This window comes from Ailuropoda melanoleuca, chromosome 5, assembly GCF_002007445.2.
Source record: "Ailuropoda melanoleuca isolate Jingjing chromosome 5, ASM200744v2, whole genome shotgun sequence".
In the NCBI taxonomy this organism is placed as follows: domain Eukaryota; kingdom Metazoa; phylum Chordata; class Mammalia; order Carnivora; family Ursidae; genus Ailuropoda; species Ailuropoda melanoleuca.
In genome coordinates, this window is record NC_048222.1 from 18665186 (window position 1) to 18688961 (window position 23776).

Consider the following 23776-nt stretch of genomic DNA (forward strand, 5'->3'; position numbering starts at 1 on the left):
CTAAACCAAAGGACTAAAAGTAAGCTTAGAAGTTTATATTCTATTTTATGGCGGCATCCTTTCTCTTAGGTGACCATACTGGGCTTTTAGACGGGAAACTGACTCAACTTGCTCAGTAAAGATGAATTCAGCTTGCAGCCCCTTGAACCTGATAAATACTACTTTTTTTCTTTCCTGAAAAGGAGCAATAGAAATTACTGGTGACAATCCAAATATCTAAAAGCTGTGATGACTTTCCATAACACCAAACTCTCAAATTTGTGACCAGAGTAGGAAGTACAACCACAAATGTAATAAGTGAGGTTTAGTTTAATAATTAATATACCTGCTGGCTCAATTATAACAACTCAAAAGCAAGCTACATAAAAAGAAATTAGCATCATAAACATACTCAAAAACTACATGTAGATTTTGTTTTTTCATACTCAATGCAACAAAGCTTCACAACAGAACTCTCGGACCTTTATGAACTCACTAAACATAAAAAGAAAGTGTCCTCAAAGACAGGTAAAGACCCTACACACACTTTTATAGTATCAATACTTTTGTGCGACATAGTATATATAGGTGATCAAAAAATATTTTTCAAAGCCAATTTAAAACATTTTATGTAAAATTTATCATTTGACAACTTTCACTAAAAGGCTTGAGATTATCCAACCAGCTTTACTCAAAAGTAAGAAAAAAAAAAAAAAAGACTTGTAAATCATTGATCTAATTAAATTTGAGTGACAAATTCAGTTTCCTATTGATTGTAATCAGTACCCTGGGCTCTGCACAACAGCCACCTCGACAACACGTAAATTAAAGCAATCAAGACCATCTAAATATTTGAGAAGTTTCTTAAGTCTTCTAAATTTCTTTTTGCTCACAAATACCTCTCTCTTAAACTTCAGCATAAGCACTATTCTCCTATTGCCGATTAAAAAACATACCCACATCCTCTGCAGAGATCTGTGGTTGCCTAGAGGTAGGGTAGAGAAATTGACTGGTAAAAGGGGTATATGAGAATTTTGGGGGGTGATGGAAGTGTTCTCTATCTTGATCAAGGTGATGACTTCATTGCCTGGGGTATAAGTTTGTCAAAATTCAATGAAACATACACTTCAAATGGGTGCATTTTATTTTATATAAACAGTACCTCAATAAAGATGATTTACATAAAAGAAAATGACAGTATATTTTTAATTTTAATTAAAATCTATTTTTAATTAACAAGTGAAAGATGAATACCTTTTAAAAATTAATGTATTATGGATAAAGCTGAAGATTTCTTTCACCACCCTCTCAATCCTGGTTTTCATTCCTCATCTCTCCCACCTATACCTCCTCCCCCAAATAATTACTCTTTTAAGTTTGGTATGGGTACTTCTGAATCTTTAAAAATATATTTACATACATATAAGGTCACAGAAAATGTACAGTATTATATTGTACATAAATATAACTTGTATATATCTTTCTGCAGTTTACTATTTTCACTTAGCATTATGTTTCTGAGATCTATCCATATTAATATAAAGTTTATTTCTTTTAAATCCAGTATAGTAATCTATCAGACTATACTATATTTTATTTAACCAGGCCATTCCCCTTCTCACAGATATTTAGGTTGTTTTTCCCTATTACATTTCACCAGTGTAGTGTAAGTAGTAGTTACTGAGGTGGCCACAGGGATTATAGGTTGTGTTCCAAGGAGACATTAACCTTAGCTGTAAGGTTTAATTTTTTAAAATGAAAATGTATTCATGTGTTATTTATACAGTTTAAGTACTGACTTTAATTAAAGAATTTTCTGATACATAAATTATCACAAAGGATGAAACAAAATCTGTAATAGGAAGCAATCATCTATTAAAATATAAGTAAAACAAAGTTATAGGACATAATAGTGTAGTCATGGTTTGAAATATAAGCACTTACTGAAAATTAATGATCTGAGCACTAAACAAATCATATAAACATTCTCCTACTCAAAGCAATTCTAATTAAAATGTTGTCATACTGGTTATCATGGCATAAGCATAATTAATACATGCACAAATACCTCATTTATATTTTTTGCTTTCTCCTTTTATGACTATGATGTCTTTCCCCATCCCTGAAATGACAGGAGTGAAAAAAACTATTACAAATGATGGACAGAACTCTAAAATAGTAATTCACCAGTAATATACTTCAGAACAAGTTAAAACATGCATTCAGAACTAAACAGTATTGGGTTTTTTTTGGTTTTGTTTTTTTTAAAAAAGATTTTATTTAATTTATTTGACAGAGAGACAGCCAGCGAGAAAGGGAACACAAGCAGGGAGAGTGGGAGAGGAAGAAGCAGGCTCCCTACTGAGAAGGGAGCCTGATGTGGGGCTCGATCCCGGGACCCCAGCCAGGATCATGACCTGAGCCAAAAGCAGACACTTAACCGAATTAGCTACCCAGGTGCCCCTATTTAAACTCTAAATATATCCTCTCTAAAGCCAAATTATTTCATGTTTACATTTGAGGCTGTCTAATGTATTTAAGTCAATAAAAACCGATCAGAGATGCCAAAAATTACTTAAATGGAAGAAGCATTAACAAACCAGAAAGAAGTAAAAGAGCACAATAACTGATAATTAATTTGTGTATAATTATTACAAAATATCATTTATTATATGAATCAAAAGGGACTACTAAGCAAATATATCATTTTTATGAGAGGACTAAATCACAGCTAGCTTAAAACCAATGAACTAAATGAGAGTAAGATGCGTAAAATTACTAAACCAATAAGCATTACTAATTCCTGATCACCAGTGGCCCTGGAGAGGGACAACATATCATTTGAAAGGCTATTATTAGACAATACTGTGCATATACTACTAAATCAGACATGGACTTGACTTCAAGGAGCTCAGTCTAGTAGGGAGAGTGATAACTTAAGTTCAATAAAAAACACATGGTAGGCAGAGAGCTGACAAAATCAGAAAGATCATCTCAGCCTCAATGAGTGAGAAGAGGTTTCATGGAAATGACTAGCTGGGTCTTAAAAGACCAAGCAGGCTTTAAAAAATAAAAATTAGGCAGCAGAACCTGATGGAGAAAGGCATAAATGTGGCACAGTATAGATGAGGATTCAGGCTAGCTAAAGCATAATTCAGGCATTTCATGGGGTAGTGACAAAATACAAGGATGGGTAGCCAAGAGTCCTGATCCTGGAGGTTAAGAGTGAAACTCACTCTGGCACTAAAGTAGGGATGACTCCATATGGGACAAGCTTACAAGTGGTTAGAACAATTAGGAAAACTATCATTTCCCAGGGGGGTAGCAGTAAGGATAGAGCAGTAAGGATAGATCAGTAAAGACAGAGGAGGTGCATGTAAAGGTATCCTCCGGTAGAACTGATAGCAATGAGGAACTAACCAGATAGTAGGAATAAAAAAGGAGCAAACAAAATAACTCCATGCTTTCTGGCTTAGGTGAACAGATGATGGTCATCCCATTAACCAGAATATGGAATGCTGGGGAAAGAGGGTCAGTATGAGAAAGAGACAGTTCAGTTAGAGACCTGACTAACACTGAGATCCAGGTAGATGCCCCATAGCAGCTGGACTACTGGAATAGATCACAACTGATTTAAATTTATTATTTAAGTATTAGTTCATATCTTTCCAGCTGTCAGAATTCTATCAGCAATATTAACAAGGGCAAAACTGACTTGATATTAAAGTTTGGATCTTCTCTCTGAACCTATAGGCCCTTTAACTCAGGAATTAGCAGGAGAAAGAAATGACAAGAAAAAGGAGGGAGGAAGGAGCAGAAGACAGAGATCTGAGCAAACACCTTGTTAACAGAGTTAACTTCCTACCTAACCATTACTTCCCTATGTCCTGGCTAGGAAACAAGGAGCAAAAGAGGGAAATCCATACCCAATAAGGCATACAGAAAACTATGCCAACAGAGCTATGGTTACTTGAACTGAAATCAGACAAATGATAAGAATTCTCATCAATAACTTCCTCTCCTTACTGTAATTTACTCTTACAATCCATTTTTTCAACACCGTCTACAACAGAAGGATCTATTTACTTCTCAAGAGTAAACAATTCAACATCAGATGATGTAGTGTTAGGCTTACCTGTCTTTCCTTCTTCTCGAGTCCCAGTTTTTATCCTTATCTTTATTTCTTTTTCGTTTATGTGGACTCCTACTCCGATCCTTCCTATGTCGTGAATACTCAGCATCCAAATAACTTCCAGCAGACTGCCGCGAATCTAGTGAAGCTGATCGCCTCTCTTCATTCCTGAAACGCAGAAAGAACAGCTAGTTTCAACCACTAGTTTCCACCAAACACACACAGACACACCAGCTTAAAGGTGAATACTCTATATCAAAACAATGATAGAGTCAATATAATTAGGCATAACCTTATATTCTATATGACAGGGCAAAGAAATGTAGCTCTTATATGTTTCATGTCTTTACTATTTCACTAATATATTTACCTCTTCAAATTGTCAAAGAGTAATGTCAACAGAAAAACTCTAGTATAATAATCTTGAGCAATGACAACATGAAAGAATTTAAGTATTTTAATGAATTATAGTGTGCTATTATTAATGGTCTTGGAAATGCTAAAATTTAGTTAAAAAATTATTATGGAACAGATTAAAAAGAGAATATTTTCACCAGTAAACACCATGACATACTTTTCAGCATCATCCTCTGCTCTTTCCTGCTCTTCTTGCCAATGACTACTGAGTTCTTCCATGTGCACATTTATGACATCCCGAATCACCTCAGGAGAGATAAGCACCCAATTTCAGATAAGAAAGATTTTTCAAAAAATTATATAAAACTAGAAAAATCACTGTTAACAATCTTCCAAATACTTGGATGTCATCCAAATATTTGGATGACAGAAGAGACTGTGGGACATGAGCAGTTTAGAGAACATAAAAAAGTCAATGGTCAAAATGGAATATGAATGGTAGATGAAAGTACTATAATTATTGATAAACTTGCTAGGTGATCACTATATTATGATTACATTAGGAAAACTAACCCTATTCTTAAGAAGTAGTCATAGGGTATGTAACTCACTCTCAAACAGTTTAGGAAAAAAATAACATACAGTTAGAAATCAAAAGAGAGAAAAATGTACATAAAAAGAGAGTGCAAATGACAAGCAAATGGGACAAAATATTAACAACAGATGATCTGGGTAAAAGATATTCAGGAGTTCTTCGTACTATTTTGAGTTTTGCAACTTATTTGTATATTTGAGATTATTTACAAATAAAATTTTTCAAAACTTTTATAATTAAGTCAAGATGACAGACAAAATATGAAACATTCTAGTCACTTCACAGATACTTTCCTAAGAGACTATATAAATCCCTTACCTCTAAGAACCACTTGGAAGTTTTTTCTTTCCTATTTATCCATGCAATCGAGCATAGGGCTGGTCAACTGGGAGGCACAGATGAAACTAAAATAGAAGCTTACACTTTCCTCATACCTAATTAGGAAAAGTTTTATGAAGGTACAGGGGATAGCTGAATTTAAATTAAAAAAGGAAAAAAAAGAAAAGGGTTCCTTGGTGGTTCAGTCAAATGTCTGCCTTCAGCTCAGGTCATAATCCCAGGGTCTTGGGATCGAGTCCTGCATCAGGCTCCCTGCTCAGTGGGGAGTCTGCTTCTCCCTCTACCCTTTCTCTCCCCCTGCCCCTACTCTTGATCTCTCAAATAAATAAATAAAAGGTACGGGGACAAGGGACAATATCAAAGACACACACTATATAGTTCAGGACTGGCTGAGTTTCTCCCCACTTTAAAGAAACTTTCAATGGCTCCCAAAGTAAAATGGAACAATGTCCAAAATCCTTGTAGAGCCTTTGAAGCCTTTCATGATGTTACTGCATCACGTAATTGAAACCAGCCTTATCTCTTATTGGATAGTTCTGAAACCCTAAGCTCTAGCCACCTTGGATTACCGATGGGTCTCTGGAAAACTCCTGTACTTGCATATATTTTTAGGAACACTAGCCCTTCGACCCGGAATATCCTTATCCACCCTTTCCCCTCCTCTAACACATTCTCTTGTGAAAATCTAAGACATGTGACATGAGTCACACACACACCTAAATTCCCACTCCCAGCTCTAGCACTTCCAGAGTAGCAACATGACTCCCTGACTAGCAGCAGCTCTACATGAGCTCCATGAGGCCCCAATACTACTGGATAGTTTCCAGGTTCACCACATAGGAAAGAGCCTATGAATAGCCATTCTTTACCCTTCCTGCTTCTCCCTTTCCTTCGAATGCTATCTTCTATATAAAACCTATACCAATTCTATCTATTTAAAAGAATCGCTCCTTTCTCCCACATACTTTGATCTCACTTTATTTTGGCACCTAATGCAATCTGTATTTTGAAAGATGTTTCACTTGTTAAACTATACCAAGCCCCTTGCAGGTGGGGTCTGTGTGTCATTTATCTTTACCCACCCAACAGCAGTGCTATGCAAAGTACAGGAGGTGATAAATTTTTTTCTAAAATTTGACAAAGTTTAGGTTCTAGTCCAAAGCAAACAAAAATTATAAGGAGATGAAGGAAGCTAGAAAGAGATAAAATGTTGAAAAAGCCATGACCAGAAATATGATAAGTCACTGAAAGATTTGTAAACACTGAAGTTTTTACAGATGAAAGGTATTTCGTATCTGCTTCCAAAATTATCAGTGTGGAGGAAGGAGAAAGTAGGAGGTAGTGAGTGAGGATATAAATAAAATGACAAAGCCATATGCTGATAATTGTTGAGGCTGAGTGACAGGGACAAAAGGGTTCACTATTCCATTTACTTTAGTATATGTCTGAATATTTCCATAATAAAAAGTTAACCACAAAACTGTGAAGAACACTAGCAGCAACACTTACACTTGATTACAAGGTAATGAGACTAGAGAAGAAACAACTGATACCACCAAGTATTTGAGGGACTAAAGAATACTTAGGTAGTAAGACATGGTCCCAGAACTCTACCGGAAGAGAAAGTCTAGAACATATACTTTAATTGTAAAAAGAACAGCATAAGATTAGTACTAAGCTATGTGGTACAGAGAGCATAAAAGCAATCAACCAGTGAATGGCTGGGTCAACTAGCACCTTATGGAGCCACTGGCCTTAAATTTCTCAAGATTTAAAAGAGCAACGACAAAGAACATTTCAGGTGAGCAAACAACATATTATTTGGACACAAAGATAAGAGTAAATTTGTGTAATCAGATATAGTTTAAGAGACAAGCTTGACTAAAGCAAAAGAAAATATTTGGTAAAATGAGGCTTAGATTATAGACAGTCTTAGAAATCATAGAGAGAAGTAAGAAATAACGTGGTAAGAAGTTAGAGATTCAATGAGGAAATTATTTGTAGAGTTTGGGCAAGGTAATTCATGTACCAAAAAATTCATCAACTCTATCCACTCAAAGAAGTCTGAAAATAAGTCCAGATATATATCAAGAGATTAATGTATAAATAATTTATGACAGATATTTCTCAAGCCCAACTATTTAACAGAGTACATAAAAGCATGCTAAAATTTCTGTAAGGAAAAGACAAAGGCTATTTGTTGACCAATTTCTGTGTTCACAATGCATTATCTCAATCAATTCTTATAACAACCCTACAAGTCTACATAAGATGTATAAAACGAAAAAAACTGATACTTAAAATGCTCAAATAAGTTGTTCAAGTCAAATAGCCAATGATAAACAGCAGGATCAAAACTCTAACTCAGGTCTAAGGCAAAAATCTATGCTTCTATCATGATGTAAGGCTACTTTCTCAAATATAGGTATTTTTTTTAAGATATAGCCTCTTTACATAAGATTTTTGTACCCTGAAAAACCTTTGGCTAGGACAGTGGACCTGAAAGGAATGGAGCAAATACAAATCAGGTGTGGCCGCGCTGAAGGTACTTTCTTTCAGATAACCTTTAAGGAACGGTGGAAATCCACAGAGCAGACTTAGAAAAATAAGGGAAATTTCTGTTCTCAACAAAGCTCTAAAATTATATAAAACTTACCTCAGTATAAGATTTCTTGGTTATGTGAACATTCTTAGCTCTATAGGACTGGCGTCTTCGTTTATAATCTCTCACTTCTGCCAGGATTTCAAGGTAAGATTTTGGACTCTTTCGACTATTATCTAATAAAAGAATAAAATAAAATTATTATATTTTTGGAAGCTTTTAAATTCTTATGAATTAGCAGGGAGAAAGACCACAGTCACCCCATATTTCAACATGTTTCCATGCATCTAAAAACATCCTAAAAATTTTATATTATACAAATAGGCTGTTTTATGTGATTCTTTTTCTCTAGCCATTAGTTGAACCTAAGATTGTTAAAGTATAAAGATTAAAGGACCAGCACAGCTCTAAGTTAACTAACAATCTTACAGAAGGAAGGTATGCTTAATGTAAAAGTCAGGGAGCAAAATTCCATGCACTGAGTAAACATCTTAACCTATATGGGAGTATCAGATAATGCAAAACCATCCTATTCCAAGTCAAAGTGGTCTGACAACTGAATCTTAGTAACACAAAGAATGAAATGACAATTAAGAAATATAAAACGACATTCATCTCAAACCTTGATTGACTTTGGCAGCCAAGTCCACAAAGAGATCACTGTCATTTTCAATAATTTGTGAATCAGAGCGCTTTTTCTTCGTCTCCTCCATTACAAAATCATAGAGGGCAAGACGATCAGCTTGGGTGAGATCACAAACACACCGTTTGTGATTCAGAGGAACTTCAACAGGTAATGAAGAATAAATCCCTAAAGTAAAAATAAAACCACAAGAATAAACAATACATGAAGCATTGTGGACTTAAAATCTACTCCTTATCTTTAAACATGCGCTGAAATAACGCAATATTAACACGACTGTTTTCATAGTAATCCCTTAATATACAAAATATCCATCTATGTGATAAATGGTAAACAGTGACTTTATCCTCAATGCTATATCCACAGAAAGGATGTACTGTGGATGTTTGCTATTCTCTCCAAGAAAGGACAGATCCCATGAAGGCAGGTAGTAATAACCATGAGATAATTTGCTCATAAGAAAACCTTCCGGGTAACAATTTTTAAAAGGCTACCAATATTATAAAAGTAGACATTAACTTTCTTTCTGTTTATATGCTTTTCCCCATAAAAGCTGGGGGAAAAAATGATTTCAATAGGTAGGATACATTGTAGTCCCTCAGAAAATAAATTATGGAAATACGAAAAACGTGTAAAAAATGTCTTTTTTATATGAGACATTAAGTGTTTCATATTCAAAATATATCCCACTTGTCAGAGCTAGGGACCAAATCACAATTACTTAAGTAGCAGAAATCCCAAACTTCCTCAGACCAGAGAAAGACAGATTAAACTGAGACTAAATTTTTAATTTTCTGAAGAGGAAGCATATTGGTATAACCAAATTAATTTTAAAAAGTTAACAGCAGCACCCCCCCAATAGTCACAGAACTTTCTAAAATCTGTTCATTAATGAAAGAAAGTAAATACAATACCTTGATATGATGTATTAAACATTGAAGAAAATTTTTGTTTTGAGATTCAAATTTTCTCAAAGAAATAAAAAAAGTATTGTAACTGTAAATAAAACAATTGTTTTAAAACAATTCTTTCTAGCCTTCATTATTCACTGATGCAAACAAAGAACAGGAGCTACTGTTTCCTAGGTTACCCTAAAGTAATAACTCTGGTTCATAGAACAAGGTAAGATCAGTAGCTCTTCCCAGATACTTTTATTTGATAAAGTCTAACCTCAATGACTTCCTAGGTAAAAAAAGCAAAAGAAAAATTAAAACAAGAGCGAACTATGAACTAAGCACTACAACACACAAAAAAGAGGTGACTTTACATTTGTCTACAAATTAAGAGGAGTGCTACATTGAATGTGAGTTCGTGAACAGCCATGGATAACAATACATGGTCATTTGTATCAGCCGAAGGGTTCTGAATTAGTAGAGAAGGGTTTCCTTTCAAGTCAATCAATTTCTTTCTAATTCTGGTAGACACTAGGAAAAGTCTTTTTATACAGGCAGGTGTTAAAACAGTTAACTTTGTACTGTAAAAATGTCTTAGCTTTAATAAGCCTAATTCCTTTGAATATAGGCTATAAAAAGCTGGGAGAAAAATACAAAGATTAGAAAACACTGATATATTATAAACAAGCTCCACATAAACCTTTGCCTGTTACTTTTAGACAAAGAAATGTAATTTCCTCCTTAAAATATTCTGGAGTTGTCTTTACTCATCTTAAATTTCTGTATGGTGAAGATTGATACTTAAATTCCTTGAAATTCAACTAAAATTCCAAAGACTATAATATTGTGACAGTGGTTAAGATAAAGTTTAGAAATTTGAGTGATACTTTTAAAAGGATATCATTTGCAAAAAGGATACTGCATATCTTTAAATAGGGAGTATATTCAGGTTCCTAATTCCTCTTTATACTCACCCCAATTACTGAAAAAGAAAAAGTACAGGAAAAGTTAAACAACAAACTGCATTCAAATCATTCAGAACATAGATATTTCTGACAAAAAAAAAAAGGATAAACACAAATAAGCTTACATTTCCATAAAAAGTTAATTTTCAAACATAAGCTTCTATATGATTTAGAAGTACATCTGAATGTGTTGTAATCATATTAAATTCTGTGATCCTCTATCTACTTTTTTTGTAGTAGCTTTTTTAAAATTGTGGTAAAATATACATTACATAAAATGTACCATTTAACCATTTTTAAGTGTACAGCTCAGTGGCATTAAGTACATTACACTGTTCTGCAACCATCACTTCTATCCATCTCCAGAACTTTTTCATCACCCAAATGGAAACTCTAATCTAGCTTTTTAATAACTCTAATTCTTTCTTTTTAGTCACCTTTGCCATGACAGAGCATGTTAAACATATGACATATATTATTAAATATTCATAAAAAGTACTGGTTCAAAGCTACAAATTCAGAATTTTACAGAGAATCATACAGAGTCAATTTCCAAACATCACAGAAAAAGAAATTAAGGCCCATTAAAGGTAAAATGACTTGCCTAAGTCTCACAAGTGGTAGGAACAGATTAGACCTAGAAACCATTCTACTTGGGTCTCTTGAGGGTTCTTTAGTATAATACACTGATCTTCAAATCATGGCCATGATTCAAATATACGTCATGAAACTGAAGTACAGCAAATAATACTGAAGGAAAAACATAAACCACTAAATATAAAATGACTGTTTATGTTAAAATTAGCATCTTGGTTATAAAATTAACCAAGGTAATTATATCTGAAAATAAGTAAGAAGACTTAATGGCTGTTTCAAGCTTTCACAAAGGTTAATGAATTGAGAATTCTGTACACTGTGTAGAGACCTGGTATGAGTGATGAAATGGAAGCATAAATATAACTCATCAAACTTAAAATTTAGTACATGACAAACAAAATATTAATTAAATGGGAAACTGTAAAATTGCTCATGTTAGTCATTCTTCCTTCAGAGTAAATAAATCAGTTAGATATTAAAAGAGATTCTTGTTCTGGGCTATAAGATTTTAAAATGTCTAAGACATAAGTGGGCCACAAAAATAAGGTCTACTGAGAAACCGTAGAACTCTATACAAGATGAAAAAAAGTTTTAAAAAGAGGGTCACAGATCATATAACAAAATTCTTAAGTTAAATCTTAATTTAAGAGAGCGCCAAAACAAAATAAAAGTTCCTCTTAACTTTCTACTGAAGGAACTATTTATTCAAAGTAATTCTTTGCTTTTGTAAGGAACTAAACTCAAGGTCCAAATCTACCTTATTACTTAGCCATATAAATAAAAAAACTTGAGAACATTCTCTAAATCACTCACATATATAAAATTCTCACCCATCTCATTATCTTAATATCACTTTCTATATATTAATGTGCTTAGAAACTAAATTGCTTAGACATAAGCAGCCAATCATTAGAGCTCAGGCTAGTTTAGCATTCATTATCTCCGTTACCCTCAACAACACTACAAGACAGTTTTATACTACACACAAGGAAACAAAACCTCAGAAAAACTGTCCTTTGTAACAGGCCAAGCAACTAGTTTCTTTCTTTAAAGTAGGCTTACACAAACCATAATAAATAAAGAACAGTACTAATAATAGCAAGCAGTTAGTAGATACAGATTTGAAGTTTGTGGTATTATTCCACTTAATTATAACAGACATAATAAATAATGAATATATTTAAGCAGTGATTCCTAGTCCATAAATTTCACTTAAATGTCGTTTCTATCAGAAAACAGAATAACTCAGTTCAGAGTATGTACCAAATCCAACACTTGGTTCTCAATCCAGTGCAGCTATTACCAAGTCTTGCTATTATCTAGCAAAGCAGTGTTAATCCGTTTCTGTGTGCCTCTATTTCTTCACCTAATATGGAGGGGAAAATAGCTGTCCAGCCTATGTAAGTACATTAGGAAAGAGAAATGAATACATAAAAGAGCTATGAAGAAAGAACCTCTTTTAAAAATCTAAAGTATTGATAGCCTTCAGAACAAACACACCAGAAACCTTATCATTACTCTCAGACAGTGTGTGTTTCCTCAACGAAGATGCTGGATTAGATGATGTGCCAGTTCTTTTTCAACTCCAAAATAAATTCAGTGAATCTATCTAACTAGTTAGGTCAAAAAAGCCCTCTAACTATTAACCCCTACAAAAAAACAATAGCAAAAATCTTCCACTTTTTTTATTGGCTCATTAGCTAAACAGGAGTAGGGGGCAGAATCAATAACAGGAGCCAAAAAAAAAGGCTTGACTGATCGCAGTTCAGTAATCTCTTTGAGCCAAATGTCTCCCTCGAAGGGAAAACAAAACAAAACAAAACAAAAAATTTGGAATTAAGGGGTGCCTGGGGGGCACAGCGGTTAAGCATCTGCCTTCGGCTCAGGGCGTGATCCCGGCGTTATGGGATTGAGCCCCACGTCAGGCTCCTCTGCTGGGAGCCTGTTTCTTCCCCTCCCACTCTCCCTGCTTGTGCTCCCTCTCTCGCTGGCTGTCTCTCTCTCTGTTGAATAAATAAATAATATCTTTTAAAAAAAAAAACAATTTGGAATTAAGCAAAAAGTACATAAAAATGGGAGTTTTAAAACAGGAAATACAAGAAATGTTCTGGCTTGGTATGGAACCACTGTAATGTACACTAAGGTAAGAGAGTTCTCTCCTGAAGCCACAGTGCAACTTAGGAAAAAATCAAGTCTGGATACTGGCTTAGAACAATGGGTAAAGACTGAACTTCAACAAGGGAGAAACAAATCCTAACTATGGACTAATGAATAGAATTCAGCTAGAAAGAATAATGAGGGGGAAGAAAAGGTAAAGATGTCCAGGGAAAGCTACCTTCAGAAGGTTCAAAAACAACTCAGAAATCCTTCTAAGAAGAACAAGTCATGCTCTGCCTACCTGTTATCCCTAGGTTCAGAAATCTATTAACTGTTTACTCATTTACATTTATGCTTCCAATGGATTTTCTTTTCACTTCCTAAAAGCTCATACTTAAAAATTCTAACCTGTTTTCTGCTGAAGTAAGTCCCAGGCAGAAACTCTTAACCCAGGGGCGCCTGGGTGGCACAGCGGTTAAGCGTCTGCCTTCGGCTCAGGGCGTGATCCCGGCGTTACGGGATCGAGCCCCACATCAGGCTCTTCTGATATGAGCCTGCTTCTTCCTCTCCCACTCCCCCTGCTTGTGTTCCCTCTCTCACTGGCTGTCTCTAATTTAAAAAAAAAAAAAAAAAAAAAAAAAAAAAAGAAACTCTTAACCCAGCTCCAAAGCTGAGTATGAAGGGATCCACAAACTTTCTGACACTCTTTGTAAAACTTTGTGTTTGGGCTTTATTTGAAGGGGCAGCTGTGGAGACGGCTCTTCTTTAGCATAAGTCTTCCTTTTACAGTGCATTTCAACATTCTTAAATTTAACAACAGACCAATTCTCAAGAGAGAGAGGAAATCTCAGAGTAAGACAGTCTCAGTGGGACTCAGTTACCAAATAATCATAATAAAAATTATCTACAAAGTAATCTCACCTATCAGGTGATTCAAAAGCATGAACCCCTAGCTAAGACAGGAGCTAAAACTGCTCAAATACTCTGCTGTATGTGAGCAGAAAATATCTACCAAATGAGGCTGACACCAAACACACTGGTCTAATGTTAAAGGTAAAATGTAACTTTCCCATGTAACCATTTCCACAAGATTTTTCTTAAAAATTAGTAACATTTGCTAATGGAACAAAAATAGTTCAGATCATTAATTAGCTCAAACTATGACGCCACTTACTTTGATTATAACAATCACCATCTTTTCCAACAGCAGTTCTAGCTTGTTTAATTATCTGGAATTGTGAGTCCTTATCTGTCAAAAAAAGCACCCAAAAACACAATATGAATCATCAGTGTTCAGAATTAAATTTTTTTTTTAAGATTTTATTTATTTATTCGACAGAGATAGAGACAGCCAGCAAGAGAGGGAGCACAAGGAGGGGGAGTGGGAGAGGAAGAAGCAGGCTCAAAGCAGAAGAGCCTGATGTGGGGCTCGATCCCATAACGCTGGGATCATGCCCTGAGCCGAAAGGCAGACGCTTAACCGCTGTGCCACCCAGGCACCCCCACAATTAAATTATTAACTTATTTCCAATTCAAGCTCTTTTGGACACATTGAGAAACCTTCCAGAATCTTAAAAGTGAAAAAAATCTACATTGCTTCCTAGGGAATCTGAATGCAGAATGCTTTCAGATCTAGCTAGAACCCAATAAGTAACTAGATTTCACGCAGTTTACAAAACATTATCACCAGGCATGATGCAGTAGCTGCTGCAAATTTTAACAGCCAACAACAGCTATCATTTTTTTTAATCCAGCTAAGTGTCAGGCACTATTCTAAGCGTTTACATATACTACATCATTAAATCCTCACGAAGGTGCTATTATCATCATCCCCCGTTTTATGAAGAAATTTAGGCAAGAGAAAGGTATAATTACTTGCTGAAAGTCACAAACCTATTAATGACAAAACCAGGAGTTGAATCAGGGCATTCTGATTACAGAGCCTGGAATTTTACCATCCACAAATGCTGTGAACACTTGGAACACAAACTGTGTTTGTGTGGCCAGATTTTTGTTATATCCAAGTCTGCAAACTGTGTTGTGTGGCCAGATTTTTATTATATCCAAGAAAGAACGTAACCGTCTTATTGTACAAACCTTTTCACGGTTTTTCACTGCCTATTAATATAAGCCTGGTCTCTACATTCCAGATTAAGCAAACTAGTTTCACTGTACATTAATTAACCCTATATTCTCTTAAGGTATGAAATGTCCTTCTTAATCACAAGCATACTTATAATGTCCATTCTTTTGATAATTCAAAAATGAAATATCAATGCCTATACTAAGATACTTTTAAATTATAATCTGTTAAATTAATACTTACTCAAAGTAATTGAAGGTACCTTCACATTCTCATAGAAAAAATCAGAATTATACATTTGATCCTAAACAGTAAATACAAAAAAAAAAAAATTAGTATTTGTAAGTAACCAATAATTGACTACTTTAGGATTTGACACCAACCAACAAGAGATTACTATCGTTTAAATATTTCTTACAAAAATTTGTGAAATTAGGCAAATACCATTCTACCCCACAAATGACTAGTATTTTATGGCAGAAAACTTGACACTATACCTTCCAAATATTCTGAATTTATTCACACATGAAGTACATGACATATACATAATAAACATATGGTACCTCTTCCTCTTTGGTATAGCCCAGTTTCCTCAATCTACAAGACACCATGTGCTTTGCTAAAGATGATTTAGGCATGTGATGATTGGAATCATAGGGACATATCACAATTTCATCCTATAAAAAAGAAAGAGAAGCAAAGAAAAAAGAATTTTTTAAAAAGATTTATTTATTTGAGAGACAGAGAGAGCGCATGTGGGGAAGAGGGGGAGAATCTCAAGCGAACTCCTTGATGAGCCCTGAACCCAGGTGGGGCTGGATCCTACCACCCATGAGATCCTGACCTAAAGCAAAACCAAGAGTCGGCTCTCCTTTAGCATAAGTCCACTTAACCAACCGAGCCACCCAGGTGCCCCACAGGAACGTAATATTCAAATGATTATACCATTAAATGATTACTACTTGATTAAGTAGTACTATCCATTTATCTCCTCTTCTGGAGGCCTCTTTCCCAACCCCGTGTGATGTATGCTCATATTTAAAAACAAAACAAAAAACTTCCCGCAATCTCTCTCTCCTTTATAGTCCTCTCTCCACCTCTTCAAAGCCCAACCCTTTAAAAGATTTGTTTACAAACTACCAGTCAGTAGATCACTAACAATCTTCTTGCTAAAGAAGATGTGTCAAAGCCCATGTCAGCCTCTTTAAAATATTTGACCTCTTAGAAGGTCACAATCCAATTGCCCATTTCTGTCATCCAGATAGTCTTCATGTTCTACCTCTCTAGTTCTTCTACTTGGTCTTCTCTAAAGATGCCTTCCTTGTTCTACCTGTACCCCTTCAAATGTTGATGGTGCACAGAAGTCAAACCAGTGACATTTTGCCATTTGATACACACTTACTGGAAAATCTCATGGCTTCAATTTTCACTATAGAGTAATGGCTCCCAAAATCTAGATCTGTAGACCTTGTTTCTCTTTTGAATACCTTATGCTAAAAACACTAACAAGTCAATATAACAAAAACAAATTCATTATATTCATGGTCTCCTGACCCCAAACCCGTTCCTCTTCTCTCCCAGTTTCAGTAAAAGGTCCCATTTCCTCATGCAGAAAACCACCTCTTCTTCCTCATTATTGACATCTAATCAAATACCCGGTCCTTTTTACTTCTAAGTAACTCTGAAATCCCTGCACATAATCGATCCTCACTGTTACTTCCCCACTTCAGGACATCAGCCTCGTTCTCCCGGATTACAACAGCCATTGCCTAACTGCTCTGCTTCTAGACCTGTTGTCCCTCCCATACTCCACACTCTGGCTACTATGAAACCCAGGTCTGCCACTTACAGACTATACGAACTTGGTCAAGGTATTTCACCTTTCTTTGCCTCAGTTTCCTCATCTATAAAATGGGTATAATAGGACTTTTGTCACAGAACTATTATGAAGATTAAATAAATTATACAGGAGTTTATACACACAAAGCAATTCAAACAGGGCCTGGTACACAGCAAGTGTTCAAATATAAGAAATTATTAGTTTATTAAAAGGTAATATGATGATATAGTCTGGCTTAAAATACTTCCATGCTTCCCCATTTCCCTCAATTAAACAACAACAACAAAATCCAGATTCTTTAATACGGCTGACACAAGGACCTTTAAGATCTGGATCTTTCCCACCATCATTCCCCTTCTTCTCTACTATGCTTAGCTATCCTTAACCACCTTAGGTTTCCTGATCTGGTTACACCCTTTTCTCCTGACTTCCCCTACCACTGATGCTTCCTGGGCTTCACCTAGGTAATTCAGCACACTTTTATCAGCTTAGAATTCACTTTACCCAGGAAACCTCTACTGTCCTACCACAGCCTACAATAAACAGCTATTCCAACCCACCCTTCATAGACTTTATCACACTATAATGTAGGCTGGTTTCTCTGGATTTCCCCTCACTATGACAAGACGGTAAGATCTATGACAGAACCTGTAACTGCTGTTCACTGAACTTCAGTATTAAAACACTCTAGCAAAAAAGTGAGGCTTCATTAACTATGTGGACTGCACCTATTCCAGGAATGATGGATGTCACCTACTGGGATTTTCAAACTAGTCACTCTCTTGAATATCAGATGTTGATTCTGTAACATTTAGATGTACACTCACAGCTCTTTGTCATAATTTTGGAATTTTACAAAGAAGTTTTAGAGAGGCAGCATAGCAATTAAACACAAATTCTCAGAAGCCAGAATGCCTGGGTTCAAAATCCCAAATGCCATTTACTATCAGTGTATCCTTGGACAAATTACCATCTCTCTGGGTTTGTTTTCTCATCTATAAAATGCTGCTAACAGCACTCATAGAGTAATTATAAGTATTAAACGAGGTAACTAAGGTACAGTAAGTGGCATAAGCAAAGTGCTATTTAAGTGCTAATACAAGAAATTTCAGGTTACTACTGAGTAAACAGTGTTAAGGAAGGCCATGGTAGGCCCCACTCAATGAAATTCACAGTTTCAAACACCCCTTTAAACAAATTTTAAAATTTCCACGACACCTTCAATACAAATGTGAATAAATGTGAACTGTTTGCGTATAAGTCAAATATGCCTTAGGTGTCTTTGGGGAATCCATCATGTAATTTAAACCCGGGAGTAATTATCACAGCGTGATGAACCCCGAAAGAGCATTAGAGATTATGAATTATCCCACACTGAAGCGCTTCTCTTCCTCCCATCCCAAACAAACAAACAAACAAAAAATCAGGATTGTTCACTCTAATACACCTACCTACATTTTTAAAAGCAATTCTAATGTTCAAAAGAGTTGCTAGTCAGCATCTCTTAGTGACACCCTCTAATAATCCTAGAATCGATGCTGTCCCAGTAGAATTTTAAGGCAGAGAAAGGTGAACTGAACTCCCAAGCTCTCCTGACGCCGAATCTGGCGCAACTGCGGTATCTATGTGACAGATGACAAAGCAAACGGCCAACACCTCTGCTAGCAACACTCTGAGGCCGATTCACCTACTCTCGAGTTAAAGCCCAGACCTGCCACCCCTCCTCAGCCACCGCATTTTCACCTTTTCCTAGAGCCGAAGTTCCGCGGAAGGAGCGCCTGTGTCCCACCCGAGGCCCGCCGGCTTCAAGGGCGCTCCAGGCCGGGTCCCGGGAGCCCAGCACGCTCCGCAGACGGGCGGCAGCTCCCACGCGGACTCCTCCCCCGCCACAGAAGACCGCAGGCTGAGGGCCCCCAAAAGGACCCGCGCACAAACCCGCCTCACCTCTGCCGCCTCCTCCCCGGGGTCCAGCCGATCCAGGCTCCAGCCCAGGGACGCCGTCACCTCCTCCAGCGTCCGGCAGCAGCTCTCCACGAACTCGTTAAGCTCCTGCTGCAGCCGCCGCCGTTCCTCCATCGGGGGCGGCTCGCCTTCCATGGCCGCACCCAAACCGCCAGAAGGAAGCCGCCAGAAGGAAGCCGCCGAACTGCCGGCGCCGCGCGCGGGCCTCTGGGAACTGTGGGCGGGACCAGGCCGCCACGTGACTGGAACCGCCTATAGGGAAAGGCCCGGGAAGCTGTCCTTCTGAAAGGTGTTCCCTGGTGTCTTCCAGGCGGCGCTACTGGTGCCACTGCTCCAGGGTGCGTTTGCGCCTGGGCTTCCCTGAACTGCTTTCCCTCCCGCCCCCCCCTCAACTTTTTAAAAGATGGTTTATATCGCCTTTCCTCAGCTGCCGCTAAGATGCATGGTCTTTCCGATGAAGCTAGGCCACTTTGGGATGAGGTCTTCACTTCAAACGGCGACTAGCACCGGCTTCCGGCAGGGCACTTGCCTCCACCGCGGAGCTCCCCGGCATCCTCTCGGCCCTCATGCTGCACGACGATGAGGTGGTGGTCACGGAGGATAAGATCAGTGCCCTCATGAAATGTTGAACCTTCCTGGCCAAGCCTCTTTGGAAAGGCCCTGGCCAGTGTGAGCTTTGGGAACCTCATCTCAACGTAGGGGGTGGTGCACCTGCCCCAGCAGCTTCCGCTGCACCAGCCAAGATGCTGCCCCGTCCACCACTGCTGCCCCTGCTGAGAAGAAAGTGGAAGCAAAGAAGAATCCGAGGAGTCTGATGATGACATGGCTTCGGTCTTTCTGACTAAAACATCTTTAAACATGTTCAGTAAAAAGCTGAACTTAAAAAAATATAGTTCATATCTACAGAAAAGCTTAAAGAGAGTAGTACAACAAGCATTTGCATAGCCATCCTCCAGCTCATTAATTGTTAACATTTGCCCACGTTTGCTTTCTCTCGCTCTACACACACACACACACACACACACAGCCCCACATATTTATTTTTGCAGAATTATTTGAAAGTCAGTTGCAGCTGCTTCAACCCCCAAATATGTCTGTATGCATCTCCTGAGAATAAGGACATTGTCCTACATAACCACCATACATGGTCAAATCTAAGAGAATTAATAATTTCATAATATCAACCAATGCTCAGTTTATATTCAAATTTCCCTTGTTGTCCCCCAAATTCCTTTCATATCTATTTCATTCGTTTTTTCAACCCATGAGCTGTAATTGGCTACTGTCTTTTTTTTTTAAGATTTTATTTATTTATGTGACAGACAGCCAGCAAGAGAGGGAACACAGCAGGGGAGTGGAAGAGGAAGAAGCAGGCTCACAGAGGAGGAGCCCGCTGTGCGACTCTATGTGGGACTCCATCCCAATCCCAGAATCACGGCCTGAGCCAAAGGCAGACGCTTAAAGACTGCGCCACCCAGGCGCCCCCTGGCTATTGTCTCTTTTAAACTAGAACATCTCCCCAGCCTCCTTTTCAAATTAAGTCACTGAATTTTGTCAGGAGCTGCAGCCAGTTGTCTTGTAGAATGTTCCTCTTCCTAGATTTATCAGATTCCCCCCCTTATGATTAGGTTTTGCTCAAGCATGTTTGCAAGGAGATGTGTGTGACTATTACATCTCATACAGAACACATATCTTAAATTCTCCTTCTATTAGTAATGCTAAATTTGATCATTTGGTAAAGGTAGATGGTTATATCACTCCTTTGTAAGACATTTCCCTCTGTGGGATGATACTTCAAGGCCATCTGAATGTCCTGTTCCTCAAAAAACTCACACAATCCTTCCACGAATCTGTCATTATGTTAGGAGTTACAAATGATGATTCTCTAATACTGTCATGGCTTCTATATGTTAATTGGTATTTGTACCATACCTTCATTTTGTTGTTCACTATGGAATCAAGGGATTTTAAAAATTATTATTGATATAAGGTTTTTAAATGAACTATTACAGGGTCCCTGGGTGACTCAGTCGGTTAAGTGTCTGTCTTTGCCTCAGGTCATGATCGCAGGATACTGCACCTGGCTCCCTGCTCAGTGAGTTTATTTCTCCCTCTCCCTTTGCCCCTCTTCCCTGTTCGTGCTCTCTCTCTCTCTCTTTAAAATAAATAAAGTCTTAAAAAAATAAATTTTTTTATTACCATCATAATTCTTGCTGAAGCTCAAATTGTCCCAAATTCGGCCAGTGGAAGCCACTTAAACCACTTTGTGTCTCTTTGACATGTCCCATCAGTCTTTGAGTATTTCCTTTTCCTTGGTTTGATTAACCCAAGCTTACTTTGTACATTTCCTATCCAAGACCTGGAATCAGCCCTTTTAATTTCTAGAAGTGGTTTTAACTCCCAGAACCCAATCCTTCTTATATTATTTATTTTTACTTTTTTCAAGCCTGATGCCAAATCTTTGCTTCCTTTTTACCTGTTTCTATCAGATGAAGAAATCATGGAGGGAATTTTTGTGAATAGCTATTTCCATAGGCAGCTAGTGCAATTCTCTCTCTCTCTCTCTCTCTCTCTCACACACACACAAATTGATGAGTATAAATAGGCCAAAAGATAATACCCCAAAATACAGAAATAGTCCAATAGCTGCAAGCAGATGTGGGGTAAGGGATGAGTACCAGTTTAGTCATACTCTGCCCACAACATCCCTACTTTTTATCTGCATTTACATGGTTAGCCCAGCAGCAGTCTAGAAAATGTGAGACTTTTCAGATGTGAAATGATGACTTTCATTGAAATATATATATATATATATATATATCTTTTTCTGTGGAGGCACACTATAGGTAACCAAATCAAAATTAGCCAAGGTCAAGGATGTCCTCTCTCCAGCACAAAGCCTATCTCACCTCAAAGCTTAATGACAACTTTGGCAACAGCCTGGAGGTATACTCTTTCAAACTGAAGAACTGCTTTACATTGATGCTTATTAATCTGTTTATTTTTTTAAGATTTTATTTATTTATTTGACATAGAGAAAGCACAAGCAGGGGGAGTGGGAGAAGGAGAAGCAGGCTCCCTACTGAATAGGGAGCTCAATGTGGGGCTTGATCCCAGAACTCCGGGATCATGACCTGAGCCAAAGGCTGAAGCTTAACCAACTGAGCCACGCAGGTGCCCCTTATTAATCTGTTTAGTCACCATTTTTCTGGACAGAACTTGTGACCCATTCTAGATTGGGCCCCGATTATAGGCTGAATTGTGTGTCATCCCCACCCCACCCCCAATTCATATATTGGAGCCCTAACCCCCAATGTGACTGTATTTAGAGACAGGGACTACAAAGGAGGTAATTAAAGTTAAATGAGGTCATAAAAATGGGGCTCTAATGTGATAAAACTAAAGTCCTTCTAAGACAAGGAAGACATACCAGAGCTCCTTCCCTACCCCTCACTGCCCACCATCCAGAAAGAGAGCTTTCACCAGCAGCCAACCTAAGAACACCTCTACCTTGGACTTCTAGCCTCCGCAACTATGAGAAAATGAATTTAAGTCACATAGCCTGTGGCATCTTTTTATGGCCACCCAAGCTGACTGATACAGTCTCCTAGCTCTAGCGTAAAGGTCTTCCTTCATTTTGCCCAGCACAGCATTTATCCCGTATTTTTCTCTTCCTTTTATATTACAAGGGCTATTTTTGTACATGTGTTTCTACCGTGGGATTCATAGCTTCTGACACAATGTGTAGCACACAAAACTCAATACTTGGTGAATGAAGTTAATTACAAGTCCTCCAGCTTGGGAAGGGAGCAAGGAGAAGAAAAGGAGGTAAGACAAGGAGGAAATGAATGCTGTTTTCAACCAAAGTCCCAAAAGCCCCCAATAATTTAAGCATTATTTTACATATGATCTTTTCTGTTCTTCACAATTAGCATCCCATTTGTTTTCCTATTTTCTAATCTCTACAATAAGATGTTTGAGTACATTACTACATACTGCTGATATATGAAAGTTGTCCTTCTGATTGCTTTATATGTGTCTCCTGTCCCCAATCAGACTACAAATGTCTTGAAGTTAGGGGGCTTGTAAATTCTATTGAATCCTCATAGTACCTAGAGTAATACTAGACATAACAGGTATTCAATAAGGTCATGTTGATTTAATGACAAATGTCTGAATTTCAGAAGTTTCTCTTTGATACAAAGAATAGGCTTATATCTCATTGTCCTTCAACAGAGAGCAAAGGAAGAACTCTTCAGGACTCATTTTTATAGATTCGAAGACAATTCTTTCCTCTAAGAGGACAAAATGAAACCTCCATGTTATTTGGAGAATACCCAAATGGAATCTGAGCCACTTCATTTTTTTTTAATGGTATTATGGTGACTTTTGTCCATGCTACTTAGAACTTACTGTCCAGAATAACCAAGAACTGGGTATTGACCTGGGGCCTCTCCTCTTTACACAGGCTGCTTTCCAAGGACTCTGCCTGGCACACAAGTACTTGAGAAATGTTGAAGAAACTACAAAAGACCAACTTCTAGCAAGACTTCAGAACTAAACTAGTTTTTTAAATGGTCTTTCTTAATAGGTACTTAGTAAACAGAAGGTTTTAGGCATATTTTACAATTAACAGAAAGATGCTGATAAATACCTTGTGTGTGTAAGTGTATGAAATCAAAACGCAAAAAC

At 37.3% G+C, this 23776-nt stretch overlaps 1 protein-coding gene and 1 pseudogene across 1 annotated transcript; one reads left to right on the top strand and one right to left on the bottom strand.

The window, feature by feature from the left end:
- Positions 1-293: 293 nt before the first annotated feature.
- On the bottom strand, positions 294-19284 carry SNRNP48 (small nuclear ribonucleoprotein U11/U12 subunit 48). Its single transcript, XM_002915028.4, has 9 exons — positions 19067-19284; positions 15846-15959; positions 15526-15586; positions 14374-14448; positions 8627-8815; positions 8059-8180; positions 4686-4774; positions 4115-4279; positions 294-2101 (listed from the first exon to the last, which is right to left on the bottom strand). Exons 1-9 carry the CDS (start codon positions 19217-19219, stop codon positions 2053-2055), a joined length of 1017 nt encoding a protein of 338 aa, XP_002915074.1. The 5' UTR covers positions 19220-19284; the 3' UTR covers positions 294-2052.
- LOC109488971 lies at positions 19218-20029 on the top strand (annotated as a pseudogene).
- The last annotated feature ends 3747 nt before the right edge of the window (positions 20030-23776 follow it).

Coding starts and splice junctions, on each gene's coding strand:
- SNRNP48 (XM_002915028.4), bottom strand. CDS start 19,219: ATGGAAGGCGAGCCGCCCCCGATGGAGGAACGGCGGCGGCTGCAGCAG. Junction 14,449..15,525: donor GGTACCTTCAATTACTTTGA/GTAAGTATTAAT, acceptor TTTTTTTGACAG/ATAAGGACTCACAATTCCAG. Junction 8,816..14,373: donor TGGTGATTGTTATAATCAAA/GTAAGTGGCGTC, acceptor TTTTTACTTTAG/GGATTTATTCTTCATTACCT.